The sequence below is a fragment of the Cavia porcellus genome, unplaced genomic scaffold (assembly GCF_034190915.1).
Source record: "Cavia porcellus strain 051 isolate PalLab524CR breed Dunkin Hartley unplaced genomic scaffold, mCavPor4.1 scaffold_49, whole genome shotgun sequence".
NCBI lineage: Eukaryota > Metazoa > Chordata > Mammalia > Rodentia > Caviidae > Cavia > Cavia porcellus.
Genome location: NW_026947532.1, coordinates 5,437,560 through 5,449,055, shown reverse-complemented (window position 1 = coordinate 5,449,055; position 11,496 = coordinate 5,437,560). Strand labels below are relative to the sequence as shown.

At 47.3% G+C, this 11,496-nt stretch overlaps 2 protein-coding genes across 5 annotated transcripts in view; one reads left to right on the top strand and one right to left on the bottom strand.

The window, feature by feature from the left end:
- Positions 1–835: 835 nt before the first annotated feature.
- Dolk (dolichol kinase) lies at positions 836–2,873 on the bottom strand. Its single transcript, XM_003470617.5, has one exon. It carries the CDS (start codon positions 2,606–2,608, stop codon positions 992–994), a length of 1,617 nt encoding a protein of 538 aa, XP_003470665.1. The 5' UTR covers positions 2,609–2,873; the 3' UTR covers positions 836–991.
- A 44-nt stretch (positions 2,874–2,917) lies between these two features.
- Positions 2,918–11,496, top strand: part of Nup188 (nucleoporin 188) — a 48,163-nt gene continuing 39,584 nt past the window's right edge. For 3 of the 4 annotated variants that reach the window (XM_063244093.1, XM_063244094.1, XM_063244092.1), the window contains exon 1: positions 7,189–7,343. In XM_063244093.1, coding sequence (XP_063100163.1) covers positions 7,204–7,343 — 140 coding nt within the window. In that variant the 5' untranslated portion in view covers positions 7,189–7,203. Of the gene's footprint in view, positions 3,034–7,188; positions 7,344–11,496 lie in introns of those variants that run through there. The other variant, XM_023565424.2, reaches the window with a different exon arrangement.

Sequence of the window (11,496 nt, the reverse complement as noted above, 5' to 3'; positions counted from 1 at the left end):
TTCCAGGGGTGCCAAAGGGTCACCTGTTCATGGCTTCTGCCCAGCTCTGCACAGGCCCTGAGGGCTGTGCTGGGGAAGTGGGCTCAGAGTGCGATACATCTGTCCAGAGACAAGCACTGGATAGCACTGGAAACGTGGAAGGGTCTCAGGAGGGACCCTTGACAAGAAGCTCTTTGGTCCATCTTTCTACACCAGCACTGTCAGCCAGGCAGCAGGGTCAGGGCGGGGCGCTGGATCTGAGCTCCCTCGCCCTAAGTGGGTAGAACCATCCAGCCCAGCTCCCTCCTCCAAGTCTCCCTCTAAGCCAAGCTAAGAGAGTAAAAGTCACTCCGGTTGGGCTGGGGATTTAGCTCAGCCGCATAAGCGCCTGCCTTGCAAGCAGGCAGTCCTGAGTCTGATCCCCAGTATCGATAGAAAGGAAAAAGACCAAAAAAAAAGTCACTCTGGTTTCCAAGCACAACCCATCAAACCTCTTGTCGCGCTTGGCTTTTTGCTCAGACTGGGACTTGTCTTGAGCAACAGTGCGTCTTCCTTACTGATCATTGGCAGGGGTGGGCCATAGGCCAGATATGTCACACCAGGTCAGGCTGATCTGTCTTAAGACAGGACAACTGAGGCTCAGACTGGTTAAGTGCTTGCTTTATGGTCACACGGTCAGGACTGACGTGGCCAAGAACTCTGACCAGAATGTGAAGCACTAACCATTATGCTCTGGTTCCAGCCTCCACCCCAAAGCTTCAAGAGAGAAGGGGCCTCTACAGCATATCCACGTTCTCTCAGTAACTAGTTGTATGTGTTCTTCTGGCCTTTTTTATAAATACCAGCAAAACTAAAATCAGAAGAGCTCTGCCCTTTTATTTTGTCTGAATCACCTGAAAACCAAACCTGTTTTCCACCTTTTGGCTCTTTGTGCCCAAGTGGGGAGCTGGCGTGCGGCCCATTCATCCTCCCCATTCCCTTTTCCTCCCTCACTGCTGCTTTTGCGCAGGAGCTAGGCCATCAGCAATATCAGGAGGTAGAGAGGCAAAAGGAGGTTGTCTATCTGTGTAGTGTATGCTTCTAGGAGGGACACAGTGCTGATGGACCCTAAAAGCCAGGCGTAGCTGTAGTTGAGGTCCACTCCACTGTCAAAGATCAAAATCAGTGCTACAGAAATGATCTGTGCAAATATAGATGTCATGGTCCCCTCAAAAGTCTTCTTGGTTCCAGGCCACTGGATCTCCCCCATGGTGCTGCCGAAGATGGAGGCCACAGTATCACCCACGCCCACGGCCAGGACCCCTGAATAGGGCGCTAGGGCCCTTGCTCCCCCCAGGCTGCCCTTCTGTGCACAGGGTCTAGGAATGAGCCACACGGGAAGAGACATGCCCAGGAGCAGGTAGATGTGTGTCAGGATGAGAGGCCCGCTGTCTCGTTCATCCAGGAAGAGAGACAGGAGGCTCCGCAGAGTGTGGCCCAAGGGCTTGATTCGGAAGTAGCGCACATACTCCAGGAAGATGAAGACTGCCAGGCATACTGTGGCAGCCACATAGAGCAGCGGCCGATCAAACATAATTCCTGGGATGTACGTGGCAACCACAATGAAGTGGAAATACTTTCGGGTGATGGCAGGGGCCTGGTGCTTTTTAGACTCGGAAGATGACCGCTTGGCATTCTGGTAGAGTACCACCAGGCAGGCCAAGACAGCCAGCAGAAACCAATAGACTAGGAGGTAGATTCGAGTTTCCGTCTGGAAGAGGAACTGAAGAAGCCAGAGCAGGGGGTTCCTGTGGATCAGCCAGTGCAGCCAGGGCAGGACCACGCCAAGACCCAGCACACAGGTCATGAGGTGGAAGAAGATGGATGAGGCCCAGGTTCCCGAGTCCATGAAGAGAAAGAGGGTGCTGAAGAAGATCCCTATGAGCACCATCCCGACCACAACGACCAGCAGGAAGAAGTCCATGGGGTCTCCCTGGCTTTCTACTACGGTCAGAGAACGCTTGATGAGTTGGTTGAGGACAAAACTGAGGCCACCTAAGACCAGCAGGGCCTCCCCAGGAGTGAAGCAGCGGGGCAGGAGGTATAACAGGATCATGTTGAGATAAACAAAGATCAGTAAGACTTCTAGGACTTCGATCACCTCACCCACGCTGAGCGAGTGCTTCATGATATAAATGATAACACCTCCGGCCAAACCTGAGATGGCACAGGTGTTGGTGGGCATCGGGCGAGTAATACCCAGCGCCAACACCGAAGAGAAGAGGGCCACTGCCATGCCGGTGGCCACCACCACGACGCCAAAGCGTTCGAAGTGCTGGTTCCCCGCAGCCTGGCAGCGTTCCTTCATGACCAGCCCAAGCAAAGGCATGACCATGGAAGCGGGCAGCAGGCCGCTGTTTGCGGACATTCGGAACTGAAAGACAGCGTTGCCTTCCTGCAGCAGCCGGTCCCACTTGTACTGAACGTAGAAGGCCTGCACCGCGAGCGTCACGGCGCACCATGAGTAGCGGTCCCACACGGCGGCATGGATGCTCAATACCACTGCGAACACCACCGCAGCTTCGGCCAGTACCGGCCCGCTCGGTGGAGCCCCGGGCTTCCGGGCTGGGGCCGGGCACTCTCGGGTCATAGCTTACGGACTGACGCTCTGGGGAAGCCGGTGACTTAGGGACGTCTCCACTTCTGGGTCCCTCACCCGGCCAAGCGGACCCAACCTGCAACCTTCTCCAGCTTCGAGGGAGTGCTGCAGCAGTTCATTCACTGAGACCTGGGAGCTGGCGCCGTCCCCTTCCACCGCCTGCAACCAACAGTGCAGACGTCGCCACTCCTTCGCGCTCTTCAGAGAACCCACCGCCCCCGCCGCAGACTACTCACCTCCCTGGGCAGCGCCATCTTAGCCCGGCTCTGCGCCATAGTCACGTGATCAGAAACCACGACCACAGTCTTAGTCCAGCGCCTCGCGGTCACGTGGCCGTGACGTCTGGGGCGGGGCTAGGGTACGCGCGCGCTCGCGCGCGTGAAGATGGCGGCGGAGGCCGACGAGTTCTGTGTGAGGTGCGGAGCGGGCCGCGTCGGCCGGGGTGGCAGAAAGGCGTGGGTTGCAAACTGAGTGGGGACTGGAAGGGAGTGGGGAGCGAGATGTCGCGGCAGTGGCGGGACGAGCCCTGGGCGAGGGTACGGTTGCCGAGATGCAAGGCGGTTACGTCCAAACGGTCCGCGCGCGCGGGGCTCTGAGGACACTTGTCCCGGGGGGCCCGCTGCTGTCCCCGTCCCCTCGGCGCCGACCTCCTGGCTGTTCAGTCAGATCCCCTTACCTCCTTCCGCCTCCACGAGTCCTCTGACGTCCCACCTGCACCTCCTCGCAGACCCAGCCCCCGCGCAGCCTCCCGCTCCCGCCAGGCGATCGGTGGTTTCCCCGCGCCCCAGCTCCTCTCCGGGGCCTTGGTCGGGAAACCTGCTCCCGTCCCCGCGGTGTTCTCCACCCGCCGCGCGTCCCACCTTTCTTTTTCCTTTTCCATTCGTGCGTTCAGTCGGACGACTTGCCCACCTCCTCCCGGAGACTCCGGAGCGCAGTTCCCGGCTTTAGGGAGGTGGAGATGAATTACTGAAAAGACGTCGCTCTCCGAGAGCGCACACCAGCGCCCGATGCCGGAGCAGCGCTTTCCAGGCGTTTTCTCATTCATTTATCGCCGCCCCCGAGCGGCGCCTTCTATTACAAGATGACTCAGAAAGCCCGCGTCTAGGTAGTCCCGGGGTGAAGTGAGGCTCAGATCGGAGGCTCTGCCACAGCTGGAACCACGTCCTCATCTGTCTGCTTCAGCTTGAAGAAATGTCTTGTCACAGGCCTACTAACATGTCCTGTTTCTACCTCTGTGTTTCCGTATTCTATTGGTCTTGTTTATCACTGTCCTCTAAACACCCATAACAGCAGGTAAATATCCCCCATCTTACCTGGTGTCACTTCTTTTGCTTCTCAACTGGAAGTCAGATTTGCTTGCTTTTCCATCTTCTATCAGTCATGCTTCCCACCGCTACTGGGGATGATCGAACTCAGTTGTATCCCCAGGTTTTTTTTTGTTACTGTCTCCCCCCACTCCCCTTTTTAATACAGGGTCTCACTAAATTGCCTAGGTTGGGCTGGAACTCTAGCCTCAGGCCTCAGCCTTCCAGCTACTGGGATTACTGGTCTGCCTGATTTTTATTTTCTTGTAGTGCTGGAAGGCATGTTCTAAGGCACTTTCTGAGCAGGGCCTTTTCTTTGAAATGCTTAGAGATTAGGAAAATTCTTAAGAACACTTTTCATTCCATTCCTGATGCCCTCTGATTTGTAGTTGACCTCAGGCAGATGACCTATCATTTTGCTGTCCTGTTTCTCCAAATGTGGGACCCTTTCAGAATAGAGGTGGCTGTGAAGCAAGTTGTTCTTGGGCCACATTAATGGAATAATCAAAATGACATAATCCTCGTAAGTTACTCAGTTTTGGGAAGGTCACTGAGGGCCCAGAAGAAAGTTTGAATACAGTACAGTATTGGAGTTCTGGGTGTCTTTATTGAATGTATTTGTAGTCTGGCCTGGGTGTGCTAACAAATAGAATTGCAGTTTAAAAGCTTCTGCTGTTGAGCTTAAATCTCAGTTTATACCAGAGAGCTGTGGGCAGTGGCTGCTTTTATGTCACGTGGAATATAACTTTGTCAAAAGTGTTACCTCTGCAGTTTGACAGTCTCAGCTTTCTCTAAGAGGTCTCAGTTCTAAATTATTACTACCAGTAGCTTCTACCCAAGGGTTCCAGACAGGTATATCCCGAAGCTGTGAAGAGGGTGTTAGTGTTCAGTATGCCACCTGTTTTAGAAATGTGGTTCCAGGTTGTCTGCTGGAACACTGGGCCGGATACTACTTATAAAATTCTGAAGCAAGTTAATTTCTGTGCCTGAGTTTTTCCCCCAAATACTTAGCCCACATTTATTTATTGTGCAAATGAATGAGAGATGCTGTGGCCCATAATTAATGTCTTTTTAAATATATAGAAGATGTTCGCCTGAATCTTTTTTTTTTTTTTATCGGTACCAGGGATCGAACTCACGACTGCCTGCTTGCAAGGCAGGCGCTTATGCCGCTGAGCTAAATCCCCAGCCCCGTTCGCCTGAATCTTTAGATTAGGCATCACAGTTGCAGCTGTCTTTGTGTTTTAAGGATCATTTGTTCTGGCAAGTGGGGGAGCTGTCACATGCCTATTTGTAGCACTCCCAGTGCCTGAGATCGCCATGAGTTAGAGACCGACCTCAACTACATAGTGATTTCAGGGGCTGCCTGAACTACATCTAGGTAGTGAGACCTTATCTCAGAAAAAACAAAAACAACAGCAACAAAAAAACCCATTTGTTCAAACCTTCATGTCCCAGTTTCAGTGCAGCCTTTCCTCTGTTGCCGGTGATCTCCGTTCTGTATGTTCTACATAGTTAGTGTTGTACCCTGTAATACTTTCTTTCTTTTTGCTGATTGCATAGTATGCATTTGGTATCCTTCATTATTATGAGGCTCATCAAGGTCTTAGATTTCTTTATATCCCTGTTATTCTCAGTAGAGTAAATATGTAGGCATTGAACTACTTTTTTGGAGGGATCGAACTCACTGCCTCATGCCTGCCAGGCAGGCACTTATACCACTGAGCTAAATCTCTGGCCCTAGGTATTGAACTATTACCACTTACTTCCACAAAGATTCCCTTCCTTGTTGTTTTTTCTTTCTTCAAATCTGATTTATTTAAACATAGAAAAAAAGAAAAAACCCACAAAATTTTAAAGTACATCAATCAGGGCAGCAATGGTACATACATTGCCACATTGCGCACTGTCTTCCCCAAATCATTCACCGGGAGCCCAAGACACCCGCTGCCTTCACCTGTCCGAACAATACGGGCACAGCTCATCCTCTTCAGCAGAGTCGGATCAATAGAAGATTCTCTTCCTGATGCGCTACTGTTTCTCATTCCTTCTGCCTCCGCTTAGGACCGCTACATAAAGTACTATTACTTGTTTTTAATTATTCCATTCCAAGTCGATGACAGGTCTGGTAGAGAAATACTCGCCATTTTGATTTGACAAATGTTTTACTGAGCGGCCAGCGTGTGCCTGCCGTGTATGTCTGTGTCTGTGTCTGTGTCTGTGTGGTGAGGGCCTGCACTGTAGAGCAGGAAGGTTTGCCTACACCACCATCTTCGCTTGTGGCCGGGTACGTTCTTGGGCTCAGCGCGAGACCTGTAGTCTCTTGGTTAGGTCAAGTTAAGCCCGCTCCCTTATAGATGAACTGTCTCTCTAGCAAGTTACTTAGCCAGTTCCAAACAGTTGCTTTCTAATGAGATAACAGGAATGAGACTAACAGTGTTTGTTTCATGAGTTGTTAATGTTAAATAAGGAGTTAAACTGTGGAGCACAGGGCTAGCATACCTGCTGAGTAAATGTTGGCTATTCTCAACAAAAATTCATTTTTTGGGCTAGGGGTGTAGCTCACTGGCAGAGAGTGTGATTAGCATGTATGAGGCCCTAGCTTTAATCTCAGCACCCGCGGAAAAAAGAAAGAGAAACATTTTTGCCACCTTTTTTGGGGTCACCTTTTAAGGAAGAGACTATAACATGGCTTTGCCATTGAGAATTTCCCTCTTTTTCTATTTTTATTTCCCACTCAGGTGTATCAAGAAAAAATTACAAAATAGCGTATACTTAATTGTACATGATATTTTGATATATGTATACATTGAAAAATGATTAACTCAAGTAAATTAACATATCACTGAGAATTTTGATTTCTTTTCTTTTTCTTTTTTTTTTTTGTTGGGGATTGAACTCAGGGTCTTATGCATGCAAAGCAAGAGCTCTACCACTCAGCCATTGCCCCAGCCCCAAGAATTTTAATTTCTAATACAGAGCTTTGTGTGTTTATTGTGGTGCCGGGAACTAAACTCAGGGCCTTGAATGGGGTTAACTAAGCAAGCACTCCACAGCTACATGCCAGCCCAGGTTTTTGTTTAATGGTTTTTTTTTTTTTGAGTAGTAAATAAATAAGTTGTGTTACTCAAATCTTGTTTAGTAGCAAGATGTTTCTTTGAAAAAGAAAATGCCAGGCATGGTGGTGATATCTGTAACCCCTGTGCTTTGAGAGGCTGGGGCAGGAGGGTTGTTTGAGCCCAACCTAGACAATTTAGGGACACCCTGTCTCAAATTAACTAAATGAAGGGTTGGGGATTTGTTGAGTATAAGAAAGCAAAGACGTCTAGTCTGTGGCTAGTCTTAAGTCGGAGTAGTGATTTTTATTTGTTATTTTTTTTGGTACCAGGAATTGAACTCAGGTCTGTGCACGTGCCAGGCAGGTAGGTACTTTTGCTGCTGAGCTAATCCCCAGCCCCAAACTAGTGATCTTGTCAGTCTCCTCTGGGGATCACAGCTGGCTAGAGACTTTTAAGTTCCAAAAATGAAGGCAGAAAAAGCTCACTTGGTACCCAAGCTTTTTTGGAGTTAGAAGATGAATGAACAATAAAGTGAATTAGTCTGGCCTTGGTGGCACACACCTATTATCCCAGCACTCTGGGAGGCTGAGGCAGGAGGACTCGGTTTGAGCTCAGCCCATTCAAGCTCAGCCCAGACAGCTTAGCAAGACCCTGTCTCAACATGAAAAAAAGAGCTGGAGTGTAGTTCAGTATGCAGACCCTGGGTTTTCAGTCTCCAGCGCTGCCCACCCCGCCTCCAAAATAAGCTAGCTCAGGCTTGTTTTTCTTTAATTTTGATGTTAGCTCCAATCTCAGCTGTGGGTTATAGGTAATTGGTGCCCAGTCAGTTTTTTTATGTTTTGTTTTGTTTGTTTTTTGAGACAGGGTCTTGCTATGTATTGCAGACTAGCCTTGAACTTGTTTGTGTAGCCCAGGCTGGTCTCAAACTCAGGTCGATTATTGAATGCTGAGATTACAGGTGTACGCCAGCTTCTTCTTCGTCTTCTTTTTTTCCATGCCCAGCTTCTTATAGTATTTCTTAATTTCTTTTAGTTAGAAATATTTCTTAATAGCAGAAGTCAAACAATACTCCTGCATGAAAAGAAAAATATGCTTATCATCTCATCTCCAGAAAGGATTAAACAGTGAAATGAACACCATTGTAGACAATTTCTTTATATCTCTGCACTCAAATACAATTTTACTACTTGGAAGGTAATAAAAAATGTGTTCATTATCATAACTGTCCTACTAACCTGTTTTGAAACTCTGTTTTGTTATTTGTTTGCTTTTTTTTTTCTCTTTAAAAAAGTATAATTTTACTGGGCATGATGGTGTACCCTTGTAATTCCAGCACTCAGGGAGGCTGAGGAAGGAGGATCACCATGAATTTGAGACCAGCCTGGGTTACATAGCAAGACCCTATCTCACATTTTTAAGTAAAAAATCAGCACTGCCATATATACTATTTTCTAAACTGACATTTCATTTAATGGAATGTAGTGGACACCTTTTTAAAAAAAACATAAAATTATAATTTATTGAGAACCTATAAGAAAAGCAAAAGAAACAAAAACATTTACTGACAACAAAATTGCTGGCTTCTGAAGAAGATAGTGATGAACCTGTAATGCATACTGATATTTTTAGTTAACCCAAGAAGAGGAAAGTCAGTTTGAGACCCATCCCATAAGAACTTTAATTTCTGAAACACTGACACTTATTTCATCTGTGGTCAGGTTCCACACAATGGCATGAGAACAGCCAGTACAATGCATGTGAAATAGAAAGGTGTATAATCGCTGTGAAAGAAAAACCTCAATGTAAATATCAAAGACCAAAAACAAACAAAAAATTAAAGACAAAGCTGGTTGTAGTGGTGCACACCTGTAACCCTAGCACTCTGGGAGACTAAGGCAGGAGGGTCGTAAGTTTGAGTCTCTCTTGGGCAATTTAGCAACTTAGCAAGATTGAAAAAAACAAAACCAAAAGAGGCTGAGGATGTAGCTCAGTATGAAGGTCCTGGGTTCCCCCTCATTCGCCTTAAAAAGCTGAGTAAACCCAGCATTCATGAGGCTGAGGCAGGACAATCTTAACAAGTTCCAGGCCAGCCTGGGCTACATAGTGAGTGCAAAGCCATCCTGAGCTCCATAGTGAGACCTTGTCTGAAAAAGACAAAAACCAAATGAAACAAAAAGTAGAAATGGGCTGGGGATGTAGCTCAGCGGCACAGCAGCTGCCTGGCAAGTACAAGGTCCTGCTTTTGATTCCAGGTACCAAAAAAAGAAGAAAATAAGTAAAAACAGAACCAAAAAAAGGAACTAATTCACTCTCACCGTGTTAATCACGTACATAGCAAGCTATTAAACTTGATAATAGACGAGACAACTCTGTTCCACATTTATGTTTATTAAAAACTGACAAAAACTTTACAAAAAGTATCCCGTCATTTCCACCCCAGTCCTCTGGAGAGGCAGTGTTGCCTTGGACCCCCCCCCAGAGCCACGGCCACAGCCACGGGTTCAACAACCACAAGTAGTGTACTCCAAGGTGAGCTGTCTGGCCAAATGAAACAGTGATGGTTACTTCCAAAGCTGCTCGATGCTTCCAGCTGGACCGGCTCTGTGTCCCGGAGGGTCACCGTCACAGCTCTGACAAGTGTGTTACGCTGACGTCCATGCCTATGGTTGTTAATGGACCTGCGTCCGTTCTTCAATTCAGGGGTGACAGTTTCATGCCTTGGTTTCATCAAAAAGCTCACTAGCTTTCTCCTAGTGCTACTGCCCCCCTTTCCACCAGGCCGTCAGCAGGGTGTGGAATGGCTGGAAGTGCCCGTTCTGTGATGCTGCTTAGGATGGCTTTGCCTATTCTTGGTCTTTGATGTTTCCATTTGAATTTTAGAAATTTTTTTGTTTAGTTCTGTAAAGAATGTTGTCGCGATTTTTATAGGGATTATATTGACTCGGTAGCTGTCAGGGCCTTTGTTAGAAGTATTAACTCTGCCAGCCCATGAATCTGGGAGTCTTTCTGTCTTCTAGTGTCTTTAAGTTCTTTTTTCAGAATTCTGTAATTTTCATCATAGTGTTCTTAAACCTTATTCATTAGGTTGATTCCCAGGTGTTAGTATTTTATTGGAGCTGTTTTTCTGATTTCCTTCTCAGCTAGTTTATTTAAATATTAAAGGCTTTCAATTGTTTAATGTTGATTTTGTATGCTTAGTTGTTTTTTTTTTTTGTTTTTTCGGTTTTTTTTTTTTTTTTTTTTTGGTCTTTTTTGAGACCGGGTCTCGCTATGCAGTTCAGGCTGGCCTTAAGCTCACTTTGTAGCCCAGGCTAGTCTTGAACTAGGAGATCCTTCCACCTCAGGCTCCTGAGTGCTGGCATTACAGGCGTGCGCCACTATGCCCAGTTTAGGACAAAAACTTACTAAACATTTTATTTATCCTTTTTTTTGGTGCTGAAGATCAAACCCACGACCTAGCGCTTGCCAGGGAGGTGCTTATGCCGCTGAGCTAAATCCCTGGCTCCTATCTATTTTATTTCTATGGTGCTGGGGATTACCCAGGCCTCGTGTATTACGTGACCACAGTAATATTTCATTTTATTTTACTTTATTTTTTTTAAGAGCAGAATATATTTACCTCTTTTTTTGGGGGGAGGATACCAGGAATCACACTCAGGACTGCGTGCTTGCAAGGCAGGCGCTTATGCTGCTGAACTAAATCCCCAGCCCCAGAATATATTTATTGAGAGAAAGAAAGCTTCTGTCTTGTGACAGAGAGACAGAAGGGGTCCTGAGCAGGTTGCCAAGGACTTTATCTTTTCCAGGGACTTTTATGGAATAAAAACCACGGATTCAAGATGGGGGTAGACTGGGAGCTCACAAGGCAGATGGTCATGAGGTGGGACATAACTATAGTTAGCCAATAAGATCAGTAGTAGTTCAGGTAAAATTGATTACATTAGGGACAGATGGGGAAGGGAGTCATGTAGAAATCGGGCATTCTTTTTTTTTTTTTTTTTGGTCTTTTTCCTTTTTATCGGTACCGGGGATCGAACTCGCGACTGACTGCTTGCAAGGCCGGCACTTATGCCGCTGAGCTAAATCCCCAGCGAAATCGGGCATTCTTACAGAGCTATGACTTTCCGAGGGGGATAGGAACTATTTAGGTATCAGTCCTCAGGATATGGGTGCATTTGTTTGGTCTTTTGCGTTGAAGCCTGGCCCATGGCAAGAGGCATCAGTCCCCCTCTTCCCCCGCAGTTGCCAGTTGTCTGCAGTGGCTCCATGCCCTGTCTCACTGCCTACAATATTTTTAACTAACTCAGTTGGCTGCAACAATCTCCCCTCTGAAGAAGTAAGGGGGGGGCGGGGCTGGGGATTTAGCTCAGTGGCATAAGCGCCTGCCTTGCAAGCAGGCAGTTGTGAGTTCGATCCCCGGTACCGATAAAAATGAAAAAGACAAAAAAAAAAAAAAAAAAAAAAAGAAGTATCCCGAACTTCCTGTTACGGTAATGGGCAGAAGACGATCTAGCCG

Coding starts and splice junctions, on each gene's coding strand:
- Dolk (XM_003470617.5), bottom strand. CDS start 2,608: ATGACCCGAGAGTGCCCGGCCCCAGCCCGGAAGCCCGGGGCTCCACCG.